Raw genomic sequence first — 21,430 nt, 5'->3', positions numbered from 1 at the left:
ACCAGAAGCTGGCTATTTAGCATAATAGACAGATGGAGACAATGCTGGGAACATGTTCATTTTCTAGCTGTGTGTTTCCTGGTCATTGTGATTCCTGCCTTGCTTTGGATTGACACCATGCCTTGACTTTGGATTGTGCCTTCTGAACTCTGGACTTTTCTTTTCTCTTGAATCCTCTTGTGTTGTAGATTTAATTTTCCCTGGTATATTTCTCTTGTTTGGGAAACTTTGTTTCTGTATATTAGCATTGGTCTGCTTTTGCCTGGGCTAGTTCTGGGCTTTGGTAAATGGAATTGCTATGGAACATTAATAAACCTACTAAAACACTGTTATGTTTGCATTCAGACTGAGCAGGACAGCACACATGAACAGAGAATTCTAGCAGTTGAAGTCCACACAACTTAAACACTGTTGTAATTTTTTTTTTTAAAAAAAAAACACCAATATAACAAGCTACCAATTAGGAAAGATGCCACCATACCTATACAACGTGGAGATGATCCGCTCCATGTACCATCTGCTTGACATATGCGAGTGCTGGAACCAACCAACACAAATGGAGGATTACAACTGAAAGAGACTTCTGATTGATAAATAAAGCTTTTGCCTTCCCGTTTGCCTTGAGCAGGTACTCCTGGGTCACCGCAAAACTTTGCTGTAGAAAAAGAAATACGTGGAAAATATATTGATATTTCTTTTTAGGTGGATATACTTGTATCTGGTGAAAAACAGAAAGCTTGAAGCCTTTTATAATCATAAAAAATCTGCTCTAAAATAAGAAGTGGAAATGCAGTATGTACTGTACTTATATACCTACAGAAGGTATAAATATAAATCATATTCTTAAGATAGAAAGGGCTAAATCTTACTTGTTTTTTTCTATGTAAATATCAAAAGCTAATAGTCAATATGCAGAAGGTCCAACATTCTTTTATTTCATTGTCAACTGTATTAACAAGGGCAGAGACGTTCAAGAAAATATTTAAAACATTTCTTAAACAAATATCACACATATTTTTTTTTACTATTTGATTATTGCTTTAATAAGAGAATATCTGGAGGAATTACATCATGCATTGATATTCTTCAGCCTTTTTCTAGCCACTTTCTATTATTGGATGCTTAGTAATTCTTTGAGTATGTAACCATAGAAACTAGACATCATGGCAATGCACATCAGTCTTGTTCTCCCCTCAGACCTTGGAAACTGTGCAGAGAAAATGCTACTCTTTGTAGTAGAATAAGTCATGGGGTCTTCCTTGTCAGCAGTACTTATACTTTGGTATTTCCAATAACATCTTAACTGTAAGTACAAAAGAAAATTAATCAGGCATCTGTTTTATGTCACTTAACATTAACTGGGAAGATTGTATTGAATTTGACCAGAGCAACTGAGCAATGAGGAAGAATTATTCTGCTCAAAGAATTATAAAACTGAGAAGGTAGGCCTGAAACGTGGCTGAAGACATAGTCCAATTCAGGCAGATTAACCCTGATTTTGCAGTAATGTAAAATAGATAACATTTGATTAGAATATCTGGAGATACAATTATATTTATTTGTTTCATTAGTGTGTTCCTTTCCAAAGAATACCTCTACAAATCTCACTGCAGTAAAAGATAACAATAAAAATAAGGTAACATACAATGTTGAACCTTTTAGATATAAATAAGAGCAAAATTTGGCCTATTCATTTATTTAATGCATTGATTTACATAGCCACCCATTCCGGTGTGCATTTATATGATAGTGATCAAAGTAGTTTTATTTCACTTGCATTAGCTATCATAATGTAGGAAGCATTTATAGATATGATAATTAAGACCTCTTCCCATAAAACTGAATATGCACTCTTCATCTGAAATGTGCCTAAGAATCTTGTTCATAGTTTTGATATGCACCACTAACCTATTCTATCTTTCTAAATGGGTTGCTCCATTACATCTAAAATCATTGATACATAGTAGATTAAAAGGGAAAAATAAAATATCCTATGAAAAAGTCCTATGCTCTTATTTCACAGTGGTGAGTCAACTGACAATGGGAAGTTACATTCTCAATGAATACAGTATGAGTGAAATTGAAAACAAGACTCAGATTATATAAGGTCAATATGGTATTGTCCTTAAAATATTGGCTTTGGGTTTGACAAGGGCCAGGTGTGAATTCATTGCAGAACATACTTAAAGACTTTGACCCCTTATTATGTGTCTCAGCCCATCCTATCTCATGGAGTTCTTCTAAAGGAGTCATAATCAGCAAAGGCCAACATCTGCATCATTTCAAGATCCTCCCAAAAAGGCAAGCTATTAATGCAATAATTAGATTTCAGTAGAATAATTCTATTCTAAAATATAACTGTTTTATGTGAATCTAATGGCAAATTTTACAGCTGTAATTTAAAGTCTTCCTATTAGTGACCAAGACCAAAATAATGATTTGGGTTGATAACTGGAGAGGGGGAAAGGACAATACAATGGCATATTCCTTCAGTTGTGAATTACATAAATGTTTCTCCCTCTCGACTTTTGCTATTCCATACTTGCTCCCATATTCCAGATGTTATAACAAACAAAGACATATTTTGGAGAAAAATTGCAGTATCTAGGGGGGGATGACGAATTCTTTAACCACTTCACTTCTGAAACATATTCATTAATAATAATCATTAACAACTGTGGCAAAAGAAATCAAAGGTAGTACCAATAATAACAGCTGCCTTGGGCGCAGTCCCAACACCGCTTGAACATTAAGCATTAAGCATTGACAAATTCACCATCAGTCAATTGCAAAAGGCAATTTTACATTCTGTGACGATGCCTCTAACACCATAAACCATCCACATCTGCCTATCCCAGGTCCTTGGGAAGGACTCGATAGTAAATAAAAATGCCAATCCAGTCTAAACATTCTGGCTGACTGCGACAAACCATTTATATGTCATCTGACTCCTAGTGAGTCTGATAAGTTTACAAATTGTTAATAACATGTAGAACAAAAGAATACAAAAAAAGAACAGAGATGCCAGAGATAAAAAAAAACTCAGACAGGACAGAGGAAAAGAAAAAGAAAAGGGGGGTTCAATCATGACAGGCTAATTCAGGATCCTTGGATACATCAGTAGAATGGGACTGTTGGAATCTCAGGCAGAACTACAGAAAGGTTGGCTTCCGGGATCTACCAGGATCCTGGAAGCCAACTTTTTTTATAGTTCTGCCTGAGATTCCAACAGCCCCAAGCTACTGTTGTTTAATAGAAGGAATCTTCAAGTAATCAGGCCTATGCTAAGAGCCTTATAGGTAATGACCAGTACTTTGAATTGCACCTGGAAGCATACTGGAAAACCAACACAGCTCATTAAGTAGAGGTGTTACATGGGGACACTGAGACAGGACCACCATTGCCTAGCCCCATGTAGAGTGCATTGCAGTAGTCAAGCCATTAGGTGATCAAGACATGAGTTATTAGCAAAGTCTAGTGTTGCTCTTGTAGTCTTGGTGATGGGCATGTTTGTGAAACAATTGTACAACTAAAACACAGACTGAAAAATCCTAATATTTGATTAAGTGTAGAAGAAGTGTTTTGGACAGCTTGAGAAATGAATTCAGAGGTCATGCTTTCTGCTTCCTCCATCTTATAATTTCATACTTCAATGTTCTCTTCCTCCTTTATCTGGTCAAACAGAGCTTTTCCTTCTGCTCTGTTAATTAATGATCCCATGACTTCTTCTGTTATTCAGCCACCACAAGCACATTTTGCTTGCAATTCCAGCTATAAAAAATTAACTGCCAATAAGGTACAATGAAATATGACCTCAGTTCACTAACAGACTGTATAAACACTTATTATGATAATAACTAAAACATGAAAGAGCTTTAAACCCTCAAAAGATCTAATCATCTTGCCATCACAAATCATATCAAATAGGAAGATCTTGAAGCAATTGGAAAATATTACAAGATTTAGGAAAGTGATCAAGGTTTGTGAGTAAAATCTTGTCAAGTAAAATCAATGGGTTTTAATCCATTAATCAAAATGCAACATTTCTACATTATATAGTACCATTGAAATTTTGAATGTGAAAACATTACAATTTTATTCAATTTTATTTGTGAAGTTTTTTTCTTTACTATGAAACAAGAAGAATCATTCATCTCCTCTTTGATAATCCATTTAATTTATTCTGTTAAAATTTAATACTTTTTTCAACAGCAAAAATAAAAAAAATATTCACAAAATGTTCTGTAAAAAGTCAGCATACATTAGTTATTGTAATGAAATCTGCAGCTATGCAAAATCCATCAGTGTCACCAATTTTATGCTAATAAAAACTTCTGCATAAATTGGTAATTTAATATAATACTGGAACAAAAGTCCAATTGTCAGAGAGACAGGCTAGAGTTTCTTCTGTATTCCTGACAGCCACAATAAAAATATCTAGAATTTTGCCTGGTTAAAACATCTACATTCAAATTAATTCTTGTTGACATTTTTGTCAAGTTTGACAAACTTGCTTTAGGTATTTCAAGTATTATATGAGACAAAATATTCCTTCCTCTACAATTTCACAAAAAACTAGGGATATGAGTGATTGTTTTCTCCTTCACTAATTAAGATAAAATATCACCCTAAACCGTATCCTTTTTTTTCAGGAGGACCATCTTGAGACTAGAAAAAGTCCCATTGGCCACAGAGATTTTTTTTTCCTGAATGATCACAGGCTTGTTTAGTTCTGACAAGTCAGAACAAGTCAACATGCCTATTATCTGCGCATCAAAATTTAAGATAATTTTAAATATGATGCAGTGTTGAACATTCAGGAAAATAAGGGTGTATCAGCATATCAAGGAAATGTTTCTGTAGTAATAGCAGTCACTAGAAAATTCACCTTTTGATTACATTATTCATGAAAAATGGGACTTTTTCCCGCAATTTGGTACAGTGGTCCAAGCACAAAGCTAAATACCATGATACCATAAGTTTTAGTCTTGCCTTAGGCATGAAACCAGAAGGATAATTTTGAGCCAGTCATTCTCCCCTTAACCCTAGGAAAAAGGTAATGACAAGCCAGTTCAAAAAAATCTTGCCAAGAAAACTGCAGGATCTTCTCCAGGTGATTGCTAGAAGTCAATACTGACTTGAAGAAACAAAAACAAACAAAGAAACAACCAGAACCAGTTAATTGTCGCTTCAGCTGACAACTGCCTGAATAAACTGTTTAACTGGAGTTAAGATCTTTAAGGGGAAAAAAGACTAGAACACAAAGAGGAAAGTGATCACAAGCACTTGTGTGATCACTGCAATTTGCCCCTTATTTTGTAATGGATATTAAAGGACATTGCAGTTTTGTTGGATTTGTGTATGTGGTAAAAGTAAAGGAGTCCCTGTGGGTTTTACTTCACTTCTTGTAGCAGACTTTAGGGGGCAATGCTCATCTCCATTTCTTTAGGCCATTGAGCCAGTGCTGTTCAAAGACATTTCCATGATGATGTGACCAGCATGCCACAATGCAGTGTGTTCAGTGAAATATGATGTACTGTTACCTTCCCACTGAAGTGGTACCTATTTATCTACTTGCTCACTCTGTCATGCGATAGTGGAACTCAAACCACCAGAGCATAGACCTTTTCTGGTGTCTTTTAAGTCACTGAGCCACCGTACCTCACTGGGCATGTGGAGGAAACATTTCAGTTATTTTTTTGCATATATCTACAGTTTTTCTTTTGTTAGTTTTCCTTTAAGGTTAAATGGAAACAACTATTAGCCTGGAATGCAAATATATTTTAAAAAATACTTACGTAAGCACTGTGGGACTTCACCACTCCATGTTCCGTTCCCAACACAAGTCAAAACAGCAGGAAATGATAATTCATAGCCAGGTGAACAGACATAACTAATGCTAAATCCCCAATCAAAATTTATTCCTTCTTGTTTTCCATTAGAAATCTGGGGTGGAGTTGGACAGGTAACAGCTGTAACAACATTTAGAGTCATTAGCACAGCAGCTGCAGCAATGTCCCCTGTGTCTATACTGACTAGGAGAACCATATGTGCTAATTAAACTTTTTTTTAAAGGGTTGCTGGATTTTATTTTATTTTATTTTATTTTTTGCTTTAATGTGCAAATCATATTTTTTTGCTTAAATGTTATGAAATGTTTATTTTCACATCCTTTTGCCATTTTGGTGGGTATTTTCACTGGAAATTATGGGAGTTGCAATCACATACATAAGGAAAAGGACTTGGGAAGGACTGTTTCTTTAGCTCTTTATTTTGAGATACATAACCAGTAGCTAAAAACAAATAATCACAATTTCAATACTAAAGACAGGTTAAGATATGAAAAGTTAATAGAAGTTAATTTTATAATCTCATCTGAAATAGCATATCTCTATGTCACTCTGCAGAACACTATTTGAATTATGAAGGACATGCTATAGATATTGGTAAGGATGCAATTAGATATAATTCTGAATATTCAGGAAATAAGGATGAAGGAACTAGAAAGGACTTCTTATCTGTCCCTTTTCCTATGTCAGTGATCTTCCCAGCATGCCCAAATTCTTGTCCACCCTCTGCAGCTGTTCCCTGCTTGCTTTTGCAGTAACCTTCCTAGCATGGCCATCTTTTGGACCACCCTCTGTGGCTGTCCCTCACTTTTCTTTTGTAGCACACCAAGTTCCCAACAAAGATGAGTAGCAGGCCACATTTTTGCATCAAAATGCATTGAGTGTCAAATTTGATGAGTTTTTAAGCAGTCAAGTACCAAGGTACTATTGTAAAAACATATCTCTCTGTAATGGTACTTGGGAATCACCTTGGGGAACACTGGGAAGACCACAGCCAGAAGATTGGTTGGATAAAAAGCAGCTTAGCCACAGAAAGAATGTAGATGGGAGGAGAAATGTACTTTGAAACTGGCAAGATTATGTTAATGTAATCTTAGAATAAAGTGGAATTAGTTTATCTATGTGTGCTTTCTGTCTGGGCAACTTTGCAAGGCCAACATCAACCTTGCAAGTCTAAAAGTACATTTCACTCTTATTGCCTTTACAACCCAAAGAATTAGGGAGGGATCCTTCTGAGATGTTTGCCATATCCACATTCCTTTGGTGGCCTAAAATGCCTTTTAACCAACTGCTCATCTAGTTGTGACTCTCCCTTCCAAGGTCATTCCCCAATGCCATTACATTCTTTCTCTCCCTCTCTCCCTCTCTCCATCCATCCATCCATCCATCCATCCATCCATCCATTTATTCAGTTTCAAAGCAATACCTTTACAAGTTGGCAGCATTCCACTCCATGTGCCATTAGTAGTGCAAGTACGAATTTTGGAACTGTTGGCTTCCATTGTGTACCCAGGTTGACACATATAAGTAACATTTTGTCCAACTACATAATCATCCCCGTATCTCAATCCATTGGCTGGTATTCCTGGATCTCCACAAATGATTACTATGAAGGGAAACAAATTGAAGATGTAATTATATGACAAAGGTTTTCTTCATTTTAGAAGGTGAACAATGTAGAATAATATTATAATGTGATATCTATGGCAGCTTCCTTTGTGTAGCAGCCTTTATAAGCAGAGTTTATCACATTAGGTGACATTTGTTACTAATTACAGAATCCACTTGTCAAGGAATTAAGACACCAACTTTCATTTCCACTTTTCTAACTTTGTGAAGCTTGAATTAAGACAGTCTTATAATAAAATGGCAGGATTCTGGATACTGATTCACAATGGCAAGTTGCTGCTATTGGGAAACTGCCAGCTAGGCTGGAAGGGGAGGTCAAGCTTATGCCTCTTGTGGCTCTGCAAGGATTCTAAGCTAAGTCCATGCTTGACTCACACCCCCTCTTCCAGCATAGCTGGCAGTTTCCCAACAGCTGCTACCAAAAAGGTCCTATCTTACGTACCCACCATCTTTTGTATCAAGATGGTGGGCCAATAAAACAGGATCTTCTTTTTTTTCTCTTAGCATCCCAGATACTATATACTGACTTGAAAAGAGAAGAAAATTCTATTTAGCAAAAGACAGAAATTTGTGTGAGTTGTGGACTTTACAGATTGCTTGAACAATTTCAGGAGATTGTACCTTAGTGTTTGACTTAATATGTAAGGACAAAAATATTTAATCTTCCAACCCAAAAAAGAACTCACTGAGAAAGTGGGTAAAGGCTGCAGTCTTGTCTAATGATTCCAGGAAATCTGAATCTGGTAGACCCAGTGACAGGTGTACATTTTTAGCCCAAATGTGCACATGTGATGTGAGGCAGCGGGGCCAGGAATTGCTTAGGCATATTTACATAGTTGTACATTGACACTGAGGTAGAGTTCCTTTCATTCTAATTCCACCCACACATCAGAAATAACATATAATTACAGTAAGAGGGCAGTAATATTCTTTCTATTTTTGCCATGAAACATATTGATTATGTGCCATCAAGGCAGTGTTGACTTTCAATGACTGCATGATACTTATATCTGCTGCCGTAAATCCTCACCCATCATTGCTGTCATTAGTCACTCAGGTCAGCCATTATATTGAGTGCTGAAAATCTCAGCGCTATTAACACTTTCAGACTAATGACAGAGAGGACCACTCTTTCAAAAATGGGGGTCAAGTGGGTAAAGATAAAAACATAGGAAAAATGGGGGGAAAGGGCAAGGAATACTGGAGATGCATCATGAGTTACACATTAAGAGTCTGATGGATGCATCGGGTCTCCAAGCTGTATGTCTCCTCTATGTAGAAAAGCTATGACAACATCATTGGTTTGCATGGGAAAATCTTGAATGGAAAAAAAGAAGCTAAATCTTCAACAGGGATGATTCTAGCACCATCTTGCTCCCTCTCTCCAATATGACTTTCTCCAAATATAGAAGCTGTAAGTGGTGTCCTAACATTGTAATAATAGTAGGAACAATGGATACTTGCTTGTACAATTTGGCAAGGAACCAGACCATGTCCCATTGGCAGTGCATTGTCGTACAGAAGGTCCAGACAGAATATAGCCTTCCATGCAGGAATAAATCACAGAACTGGAGAATGTTGTGCCATCAATTTGAAACACTTTCCCATTAGCTGTTGTTCCAGGGTTACCACACTGAACAGCTTGAACAGTCAGTGTGAAAATGCCAGAATTGGGAAGGAAAACAAACACAGAGAACAATTACTTAGCAACTTAAATAATTGAAGTTGCAAATAACAATCCAATCTACTCATTAAAAAATAGTTTACATCAAGGAGGTAAAAATCCTTCATTTTAATGACATCAATCTTGCCCAAATGCTTTGAGTTTCCTCCCAAATCTTCATATATTCAGTTGAAATGGAGCCTTCCTTTAATTTTCCTTGACTGAAATATGGTTGCAGTTTTCAGAATACCATAAATATTCCTCCATATAATTTCCTATATAGTTTGAATTCAAATGCTGAAGTATAGTTCAGAATTTGTGGCTTTTCATGAAAATATTCTCAGCTTTTATCTATTGTTGAAAATACTAAAGTTTGCTTTTATCAGCTTATTTTTTTATATCAAATGTTATCACTTTTTTTCCTGATCATTTACAGCTTCTAAGCAAGAAAGTGAGTATTCTGAAAAATAAATAAATTATTCAGTATACAGCTACAGGGCACAAAGCCCTGTACATTTTTATTGTACACTAGCGTACTAATGGCTACCTATTGAAAATCTTTTTTTTTACATAAATAATCTTTTTTTTTACTTTAACAAACCCACTCATACAATTCAACTTTGGTAAACATTTAGAAAGCAAGTCTCTAATAACACCCAGCATGATCGCACTCTCTTATCTATGGCTTGGTTCATGAAATTATTTTATTTTAAGAATTCTAGCCAACTTGAAAAATTCCATGTAGAATAGTCCATTTTCAAAACTCAAACATCTTTTTTATTTATTTACTTTTGTGTGTGTGTTGTGATTCAGTATTTTCAGGCCATTTTGACACATACATGTGTCTGTATGTATATATGCATATGTGTAAACTCTCCATCACGTGGATAAAATATTTACCCCTGCCTCAGACATCATGATACAAATAAATAATTGCATCATTTGTTTAGTGAAGGCATGCTGCGCTTATAATTTTGAAATCACTGTGGCTCATTATGGACTCCCATCTTCTAGTTAATATAAAATTGTAATTTAAATATACACCATAGTAATTGATTTTTGTGAAAAGTGAAGGCTCTTATCACTTACCATATTTACAATTCTAGCCATGTTTTGCAAGTAGTACACAACTATTTAATACACAAATTTATTTAAAATAAACAAATCTGTATTACTCCCTACACATCCCTGTAAGGTACATGATTATTTCTGCTGGTGGTGCTCAAATGTTACTTTAAAAAATCCTAAAACCAAATTGTTTTGTTGTACTCAGATGTTTGTGTCCCATCAAACACTAATTACTGTTCAAATTCTTTGAAACAAATGATATTCCCACCCCGAATACAATGGTGGCAAATGCTATCAATGTCAATCTCACATGAATTTTAGTTTGTATAAAATGTGCTGATTTTAAGAGGGCAGCCAAGACACTAACAATAGTATCAAAGGGAATCTCATGGAAAACTTGTGAAAAAAAATTACAGATAAAACAGCATCATTCTAGGAAGGATATTTACAAAAAAACAAAACAAACTATGCAAGTGCTAGCTATATCTAAATAAAAAAGTGTACTATAGCACAGAAAGTTGTTTAAAGCAGAGAGCATACATTGTTTTGCATAAATTACATAAAACAGCAATCAAATGTATATATATTGAGAAAACAGAACTTCAAATATGCCAATGAAAGGAGTTTATTTCCTAGTTGGTAAAAAAAAAATACAGGAATGGAAAAAAATGGAAGGACAGTCATTGTCCAACACTGAATTTAGAAGGACAATGCCAAATACTGGCTTTTTCAAGATGGCAGGATAGAACTTGGTCACTGAAGTAGAAAAACTTATATTAGCGGTCTTTGTGCTGTGTCATGGACTGGAGGAATTAATTTAATTGTGATTGTGACAAAAAGAAAAGAAAAAATCCTTAGTGTTACTGACAACTGTAACTCTGAATTGGGTTCTACCTCTAGGAAAGAGAATATAATTTGTATATAGACATATTCAAATTCAGTTTCTAGCATCTCTATGAGAAGTATATTTCCCTGCTCATCATGACAGACAATTCTATATTAGGAAAACAAATAATCTGCTTTATTAGAAGGCCACTTCTCCTGTTCCTATACTTTTTCGTAGAAATTATACACTGTATATTGTGTAGCAATTTAGAAGACCAACAACTAAGCTCAGAGAGCACAAGGATTTCACAGAGTTGTGATCATATTTAAAAAGTAAGGTAGGATTTTTAATTTACTTCAGGATAAATTCCACTATAGATACTTTCCATGGGAAACACACAAATACAACTGCTTTCATTGCTTTAAGTCATGGGTGTCCAACCTTTTGGCTTGCCTAGCATGCATTATGTGAAGAGAAATTGTCTTGGGCCACATGTAACATATATAATATAGTTAATGTATATAAATATTTCTAAAAATTACATAATGTTAAAAGTTTACAATCTTGTGAGGCCACGTTACTAGCTGTCCAGGGCAAGATGGGATCCACAGACCATGGATTGCACACAGTTGTTTTAAGTTAATCAAAACCATATGCTACATAACATGTGGTAACACCTGAAACATGTATGAGAAAGACTGTAAAGCAGGAGTCCCTACTTAATCTCACAAAACCAAAATGACAAAATGTGCAGAATGACATAACTTTTGAACTTGAATCATGATATTGCATGCAAATATCATCAAGGTTGCACCTTTCATCATTTCATTTCCTTCCTTTCCCCCAAATGTCCATGAATAGGATAGAGGACAGATAAGTCACTGGATAGATAGACAGTAGAGAGACAAAATTTAAATTAAGTGCAACTGGACGATTTGCCAGTTTCTGGTATTCAGTCTTCAGATTCTTAGTCTCCAACATATGACTGAAACAGGTCTAGGACAACTCACCCCGGCTAACTCAATCCACCCAACTTGCCATGGGACAACTTGCCATGGGACAATTCAACACAGGATAACTCAAGAGAGGGACAAGTAGAATTGCAGCTCACTCCAGCCTCGAGGACTTCTAATTTGAGAAGGTTCAAATTTAAAGAAGACAAGGCCTGCTGCAATTCGCTTGTCCTTCTCTTGACTATGTCACGTTGTATTGTTTGGCAGTGAATTGTCTTGTGGTGAGCTGTCCCATTACAAGTTGTCCTGTGATGAATTGGCTGTGGCAAGTCAGCCATGACCAGTCAGCTGCGGTAAGTTGTCCCATTCTGGACTGAAACTGTTGGAAGTATCCTAGGATTTGGTGCCCTTAGAATACAATTTTAGGGGAATGAGGGCAATATATGCAGATAATTGATTTCAGATATATGATGACTTTATTAAAACTTTTTTGTAGTGATTTTAAAACAAATATTCCAATATAGTTATGAAAATAATTTACCTTTACATTCTGGTTGCCTTCCTGTCCAACTTCCATTTGCCAAACAAGTTCTTTCCTCTGATCCATGAAGGATGTAACCAAGCTCACAAGAGAATTGTACAACACTTTTAGTTCTAAAATTAGTTTGTTCTCTAGCACCATGGCCTGGGATTCCTGGATCCCCACAAGTCCCTGCCGTGTCACCTGGAATAAAAAAAAAAGATCATTTGGGGTAGAATACTTAGGGTTACATTGTTTTGGTCCTGCTATAGGAACCTGAAACAAGAGGAATCAATTTATAATCAGTAGGCTCCAAAAAAAGTGGTGTCCATTCCAGACTTGGTAATTGTACGCTGACTTCCTCAATTTGGACCATATAGCACTCAGTCAAGACCATAGAAATTTCAAGTCCCTTATTTAATATTCTTGAAATATTTAAGAAAAAAACAAAATAAAACCAGTTCTCTGTTTCCATGGTATTTTTTAAAGCACTTCTCCAGTCCATGGTATTTTTTAAAGCACTTCTCCAGTCCAATTATAATTTAAGTCAGTAGCTGATCTAGTTTAGAACCAAATTATATTTATAAAGTTGTGGAACTTTCTCTTGGAGTTTCAAGCTTGTAAGTTATTACAAGCATTGTAAAATAAGGTGAAAGTTATTCCTACTTTTTTAGTTATATCTGAAATATTAGAAAAGATTCCATCTATACTGATGTAAAACAAAAGCACATTTATCTGCTTGACAGCCATTTGTCTGAAATGGTATAGGGTTTCCTGCCTGAGCAGGGGGTTGGACTAGATGACCTCCAAGGTCCCTTCCAACTTTACTACTACTACTACTACTACTACTACTACTACTACTACTACTACTACTACTACTACTATTATTATTATTATTATTATTATTATTATTATTATTATTATTATTATATCATATACAGTACTGTATAGGTAGCCCTTCTGATATTATTAGGTTATATAGTTTCCATCATATGACCTTCTTCTCTATTGTTGTATGATTAAATAATAGGATATAACAACAAAGCATGTTAGGATTCTTTAATACATATTAGTTTTGCCACAAGACCTGCTAGGATCACAAATCATAAGTTCCATGTGGATGATTAACCCACAGAAATTGCTTTGTGCTTTCTTGTTTATACTCAAATCTGTGCAATAAGTCACACCTTTGTGGACTTTTAATCTGAACAGATATTTATGGGATAGGCTGGGATTGTAGGCTGGGATGTTAACGCAAAAGGCCTAGCTGACTGCTTGTCTGCTGCATTTTGAGGCTTGTTCATCTCCCAAATCAGAAATAACAAATGAATCTATTTATTTCAAACAGATAACAGCGTAATAGCTGAGTTGTACTGTAGGCAAACAAAAACAGTATTAAATGGCATATTCATACACCTTAATTCCCTCCCTCACTGCATAATAATCATAAACCACAAAAAGTGGTTATTTAGGTTACATGACATATGGAAATATGAACCTTGTTCAGTCATTTTAATAACCATAACAAAGGATGCATGAATGACACTTCTAAGGTACATACATGTTACTACTTCAGTTACTTTGAGTACAATAAAAAATAATATCCCTAGCTAGGCTGTTGCCCTGAGTTATTTACACAAACAGGTGATATAAAAATAAACACATAAAAAAATCACTGAGCATCTCTCCAGAAAGCAGTCCTTTAATCAGATTTAAATGTGTTTAAATATTTGTTAAAATATTTTAAAGGCTTTATCAATTTAAATAATTGATTTAATGCAAAGCTTGCATCAACCCCTAGGGTGGATGCCAAGTTGGGTTTCATGAATGGCTCTGGAGAGAAGAACATGGCTTTCTTAATGCTTCATCTCTTCCTTTTTTAAAGTGACATTGTTTCTTCATGTTAAGGCCAATGATGGCATTTTTTTGATACAAGGCTCAAAAAAGAATTCAAGTGCAAAATGTATAAGGGGGAGGAAAAATTGAGAGGAAAATGCTGACAACCCCCCCTCCAAAAAAAAGCAGTGTATGATACTGAGTAGTTGTAGTAATTTTTCTTCAGAATAGCTTTTCTAAGTTTAATGGACATCAAAGTACTTTGATTGGTGTCATGACAAAAATGACAGAAGGGCAGAATCGAAACATTAATTTTAAAGACTTTTCTATACATATATATCTGTTAATCCCATCTTTATACTGCTGGGAATTTCTATCAGTTTACAACAATTTATACAATTAAAACTGTCACAACACATTTATTTAAGGGAAAGAGATTCAGCCTCCTTCAAGTTATGGGTTATGGTTCTGATATTGTTGCAGTTTTAAACAATACAACAAAGCACAGCTTTGCTTGTTATCTATACTATTAATTAAACTATATAGATTTCTATTTATTTAAAAGCTGTAGATACCCTTGTGGAATCTTAGTTTTTGATATGCCATGAATTGTAGACAGTTTTGAACATTCTTTTCCAGAAACTATTCCTACATGAGCTCAGCAGAAACAGTTATTACATGGATGAAGACTGTTGCTATGCAGCAATTATTCTTCAAATTAGATAAAAGCAAATGAAGGTACGGCAATAGTGATGCACAAATTACCCAAATGAAATGTAACATCCTTCCCAGTAATATGCAAAGGGAAGAGACTATACATATTCCTTACCTACTTTTCAATGTTCCTATGTTATTTGCTATTTTCCTTTTAGATGAGATGTTGTTTGAAATCTACCACTTCCTTTCTAGATTTGTGAGTCTATATGTGAGTGAGGGCATCTAATGTGAAACTTATATTTGATTAGAATTGTTTGTGATTTAAACACGGATTGATTTTAGAAGTCCTGAAAAGAAACAAGAGCAGCCACAAAAAACGCTGTATTAAATGGTTTCGAAAGCACATTCACATACTTTAAAAGTGGTACCTGAGCAATGAGGCATAGTTCCACTCCAGTGTCCATTTAATTGACATGTCCTGGATAAGTGGCCTATTAATGATCTCCTTCCTGCACAAGAATAATGAACAGCAGATCCAAATGTGTATTTCTCTCCAGAAAGGATCGCATTTGGAGGAATGCCAGGATGACCGCAGTCAATCACTACGATACATAAATATTGGAGATAAAAATTATGTTATAATCAGCCAACTAAATTCTTCAATATGCCAGCACACCATCAATATGTTTTACCAGTGATCAATATGGTATAATGATGATCTTATACAGTAGCCATGTTTTTCATATAATTCATAGAACAAATTGCTCATTATTACCAATGTATTCACTAACCTATAGCCATTCTCCCTCTGTGTGTGTGTGTGTGTATGTATACACACCTGTGTGTGTATATTCATTATATTCCAAACCTTTTAAAAATAAACAAAGAAATACTGTATGTAGACTCATCTGAATTTATAGAGAGTATCAGAATAATAGTTTCTTGTTATAGAGTATCCCCTTTTGAGATTATGTTGTGATCATGCACAAAACATTAGATTTTAGTATTAGGCTTGGACATTGAAAGATATCTTCTCCTATTCTGATTCTGGAAATAGAGCAGTTAAGAAATGGAAAGGTCAGTTTGAATAAGTCCTAGGAGTCAAGAGGTGTGCTTTGTGGAAAATATCATCCTGTAAATTCAGTTTTAAAAAGAACTGTTATAACATCGCTTTTGAATGAACTTAGGAATGACAAATATCTATGCAGCGATCAAGATCAATAGTATTATGGCCTTTAGAAATCAAATCTATCTCTGTGAAAACAGTTGGCTGATCAGTCCGATCAATTCTTCTTGTAAAGTGCTAGTCTAGACAAGAGTTGGTTTTCCAGCTAAGGTCCATTACTTTGGAATAATAATTCATTTTCCACTTCCCCCACAAGGTCAACATCCTTTTCATTTTTGTGGAGCTAAAGTCAGTCATCCCTCTCAAATCTGCTCAGTTGCCACATCATGGCAGAGGAAGGATGAACAAAGAGAACTGGTAACTCTCAGCAAGATCACCCAATATGTGAAGGCATTTTAGCTGCTTCACTAAAGCAAGCAGGCAACTGCTATATAGGAAGATGCCAGAAAAAGACACTAATTTTAGTGACACTGGGAAAAGGTTCATTTTATATTCCATAGAAGAAAGACAATGGCAAAACCACTCCTGCATTTTCCTATATCCAGGAAAACCACATGAAGAGGCAGTATAAAGTGATTGATGATATAGTGCCAGATGATAGTCCCTCGGGTCAAATGGTCTTCAACAAGCTACTGAGGAAGAGCTGAGGATGTTTTGGAGCACTAATCGTGTTTATAGTGCAGATAGATAAAAGCCTTTGGGACATCTGATTGTAGACATTGCCAGGTAGAAAAAGAAAATCTGAAGTAGCAAAGATAGGGTTACCTTGGGAATGTGAGACAATCTTTCTGGTAGCTGGATGATTGTTTTACAGCTAAATAAAATAAGTAAATGAACATAGGAAAATTCAGCATATGAAAAGCTGACTATACATTGATATCTTAGGCATCAGAAAAAACTCAGTGGATTGAACTGGGATAATTTTAGCCAGAAAATCATACTATTTACCAGTAGGACCTAAAAACAAACAAGGAATGCTCCTGCTTTCATAGTCAATAAAAAAAAATAGCAAGTACCTGCTTGGGTACAATGCAATGGGTGACTGAATAATATGAATTGTACCTTGTGGACATCTTTTTAATAGGACAATTGTCCAAGTTTATGTGCCCGCTACTGATGACTTTTATGATCAAGTTTGAATTTCATAAAACATGCAAGCAAGATGTGCTACTTATGGTTCAAGACTAGAATGCCAAAGTTGGAAAGAGTAAGGAGGAAAAAAGTGGTTAGTCTATATGGACTAGGAACCAAAATGAAGCAGGAGATCAACATCCTAGTTTCTACCAATCCAATTATTTCTTCATTGCAAGCACAGTTTTCAAACAATGATACTTATATACAGTACATGGACTGTAGGAGATGAACTATACAGAAATCAGATAGACTATATTATTGTTACAAGAAGGTGGTAAAGCTCAAAGATAATAGCAAGGAGCTGCCCTGCACTAACTGAGGAACCCATCGTGAGTACATATTTTTGATACTGTCATGTGGTTTTATTGATATAATTATTTCATTTTTGATTGCACCATGGATATTTTATTGCAAATTATTGAGTATAGCCTCTTGAAAATCAGCTGACTGTGGTGAACTAAAATTGAACAATTAAATACGCACAACTCTTCCATATTCAGTATTTCAGACATTGACTTACCTTAGTCAGTTTTTCTAACAATTGCAATTGGATAACAGCTGTGAAGTGTTTAGTATTGCTGTTCTTGCACATTTTAGTTATAAATACCAATATTTTAAAATACTTACTAATGCATTCTGGTAGAGGTTTATCCCAGTGTCCATTAGGCTGGCAGATTAAAATTGAAGAGCCAAATAAAAAATATCCAGGATTGCAGTCATAAAAAACAACTGTACCGTAGGTGAAATTTCCATGTTCTATTTTGCTTTCTCTTATAGAATTTCCAGAGATTCCTGGATCCGAACAATTGACCACTAAACAAGAGCAATAACAGAAATTGATAGGACCTGTACATTTCACATTAGAAAATAATATCAAAGGCTTGTAAAGTTAGCATTAATTAATGCTAATGTATAAAAATGATGTGCTTTAATCCATTTTTTTGGTTTACTAAAATACTTGAAAAATGTATACACTGTATTCTGTATGTATATATTCTATAATGAGTGGTGATTATTATTATTATTAATGCCACTGTCTCTGTCTCTGTAACCTTATAGAATTAATGCTGAAGCACAGCAGTACTTTTTAATATTCACATTCCTTTTTAAAAATGAGTCACCTTTATTTCCAATTCACATTCATTAGGAGAGAAATTATATTAATGAAAATGCACTGTTTCTTGTAAGTAAGCATACATATCTTGCTTATAGGTAACCACAGAGTTGCACAATCTTCATATATAATATTTAATAAGGAGCACTTTGGACAAACTTCCTAAAGCTTATGTAAAAGATTGCAGCACTTGCAAAATATTGCCCTGAATGAAAATTACATTTTATAGTCATTATCTGTCTTGTCAAAAATAATTAGGCTACTTATTGAGCATACCTAGTGTTCTTTGTCTGCACAACAGTATATCTTGCTAGCTCAGCCCAGAAACATTCAATAATTTCTATCATGCTAACCAGCGGTGCAGCTAAGTAATTTCAAACTCTGAACTTCACAGTCTTACGCTTTCTCTGTGGCAGCCATATCCATCACATCAGCTATAAAACATGCATTAAACATGTTTCTCCTCCCCACCATCATCATTCTATATGGAGAAATCATTTAAGTAAGGGCAGTTTCTCATTTTTAACTAATTTTCATTACAGCACCATAGGAAATAAATAAATAAGTAAATAAATAGCATTGGAGTCTACTGCTCTGATGATTAAAGCATCGCATTAGAAAGAAATGTCCTTTGATGGGAGAAATATACCAGCACTTATCCCAACATGACTGATTTGAAAAAGCTAAGTGTGATCACGTGTGGTTAGAACTTGGATGGTGAATAAGGACTCTCAAGAAATCTCAGAGTTACAGGCAAGATTAGAAAACCGCAAGAAAAAGGCCACCTACTCAAAGAAAACTTTGCAACACACCAGAATACACACAATACACCGGAATACAAATAATAAAATAAAGAACTATAATTATGAGCAACATATAAAGTTTACATCTAAGAAAAAATAACAAGAAGAAAATAACAATAATATATCATGTATTATATAATATAAAAACATAATACAACAGTAAGAATGGCTGGAATACTAAATAAAAGGCAAGTGGCAGTCCTACACATTTGTATGGATTTTTTAAAATTATTTTTTATAAATTTCCTGAGTGATTTTCATAGCTTGAATGCTGCTCTGGACTTTTTTTTTCTTTACCTCCCACTATTAGGAAATAAATTAGCTTAACTTTTCATACAAGGACCTAACTAGCCGCAAACAGGCAGTTTTGATTACTTTTTATACTAATCAATTTATTTCTCAGGATGTTCGTGAACTGGTTTGAAAGAAAATGGATATGAGCTGTTGATTTTAATGCAACTCATTTGTTTCAATTTCCCCTTTTAAAACAAATGAAATTTCCTGGATGTTTCAGCTTTTCAAAAAGAAACTGCAATCAATACACATATTAACTTTGATCTTCAGCAAAAAATAAATAAAGTTTAAACTAGCATAAATTAATGTTCAGTGAACCTGAATCATTTATCTTTTCCAAGTAAAATATTAATTGATCTTTATCAGAAGACGCAGAAATATTTTTTTTTAAAAAGGGAACTTTACAAAAGGAAGAAAATCTACAGAATTTGTGTAGCACCAAACAAAAAGGAAAAACAGCTATTCTCTGAAAAAGAAGACAAACATATTAAGACAAACAAATTTCAAAATATATTGTACGTGGTTTTATGCATTGTTCCATGCTTCAGTCATTGTGGAAAGTCTGTTACTAGCACACAGAAATGTTCCTACAAAGGTAGTGTCAGCTTCTGAAATGAACCTGGCTTAAGCCATCTTCGTCGCTCTAAATTGCTACAGGTTGGGGGGAAGGAAAAAGGCAGCATTGCTAACTAAACTTAAAGCAATCCCATGGGACCCAAGGTCATTTCCACAGAAACTGGAAGGTGGAAAAAAGAAGTTTAACAGAGCCTGCCAATTGCTTCTATTGGGTAGTGTGATCAATTGCATAGCAAAGGGGAGGGAATTGTTACATTTAGCTACATTGAATCTTTAAGGGGAAGTTTAGAATTGGTTTCACTTTTGACTGTGCCAATATTAAGTATCCAATAAACATGAGCTCTGAGGAAACTTCAAGTCTCGGAGTTCTGATTTATTTGGTTTTATTAGTCAGAACCTTGACAGATAGGTTACAAGTAAAAAGTCCCTTAAATCTGAGAGATTCCTTGGATACATCCATGATGCTCTCTTGACAATATGCTGTGATATTTTTATTTTATAATCTAGGTTATGATTCTGGATTTCCTGATAGTTTTCCAATTACAAGTGGTCCTCAACTTACAACTAATTGCTTAACAACCATTTTAAGTTATGATAATTTGAAAAAAAGGGACTTATGACCCAGATTTGAAGTTCTGAAGGCCATGTCTGTATTTTGGCTGCTTGGCAGCCAGTCTGCATTGACAGCCATTTATAGTGCCCTGTAGTTGCATGACTGCATACAACGTTTTTTGTTGGCAAACTGTACTTATTTCCATTTTCTTGCAAAAAATGCCTGATACCAAAATGGTGACCCACTTAATGACCATCACAACCTTTTAGTTAAAATGGTGAGCTCAATTATAGTCATAAATTGAGGACTACCTGTATATATTAATCAGCGCAGATCTCAATTGGCTCCCTGGTTCACCGAGGAGCTGAGAGAGATGAAGTGCCGGAAAAGACGCCTGGAGAGCAGTTGGAGGGCGAGCCGAACCGAATTCGACCGAACACAGGCAAGGATACAGGTTAGATCCTACCTAGTGGCGATGAGGGTGGCGAGGTCTAACTACTACTCCACCCTCATTGCGTCATCAGATAATCGCCCGGCCACCCTCTTCAGGGTGACCCGCTCTCTCCTTCAGTTGAGGGGGGGAGAGGATTCCCTGGAGGGGAGGGCCGAGGACTTTGCTCAATATCTGTCTGACAAAGTCGCTCGGATTCGAGAAGGTCTTGACTCTGACTGGGTGGCCCCGGGGGAGGAGTCAGGAGTAAGTCTTGAGACGGTTATATGGGAGGAGTTTGACTCTGTGGCTCCTGAGGATGTGGACAGGATTCTCGGGAGGCTGAATGCAACCACATGTTTACTGGATCCGTGCCCCTCCTGGCTGGTACTGGCTGCC

At 35.4% G+C, this 21,430-nt stretch overlaps 1 protein-coding gene across 1 annotated transcript in view; it reads right to left on the bottom strand.

Moving 5' to 3' along the window:
- The window catches only part of LOC107292474 (CUB and sushi domain-containing protein 3), a gene marked incomplete at its 5' end in the record, with an annotated part of 196,708 nt that overhangs the window by 41,771 nt on the left and 133,507 nt on the right, over positions 1 to 21,430 (bottom strand). The window contains 7 exons of the mRNA XM_015821564.1: positions 482 to 655; positions 5,799 to 5,972; positions 7,276 to 7,455; positions 8,943 to 9,119; positions 12,530 to 12,712; positions 15,430 to 15,603; positions 17,889 to 18,074. Coding sequence (XP_015677050.1) covers positions 482 to 655; positions 5,799 to 5,972; positions 7,276 to 7,455; positions 8,943 to 9,119; positions 12,530 to 12,712; positions 15,430 to 15,603; positions 17,889 to 18,074 — 1,248 coding nt within the window. The remainder of the gene's footprint in view (positions 1 to 481; positions 656 to 5,798; positions 5,973 to 7,275; positions 7,456 to 8,942; positions 9,120 to 12,529; positions 12,713 to 15,429; positions 15,604 to 17,888; positions 18,075 to 21,430) is intronic.

This window comes from Protobothrops mucrosquamatus, unplaced genomic scaffold, assembly GCF_001527695.2.
Source record: "Protobothrops mucrosquamatus isolate PMUCROS unplaced genomic scaffold, P.Mucros_1.0 scaffold1352, whole genome shotgun sequence".
Taxonomy (NCBI): Eukaryota; Metazoa; Chordata; class Lepidosauria; order Squamata; family Viperidae; genus Protobothrops; species Protobothrops mucrosquamatus.
This window is presented reverse-complemented; position numbering and strand designations above follow the sequence as displayed.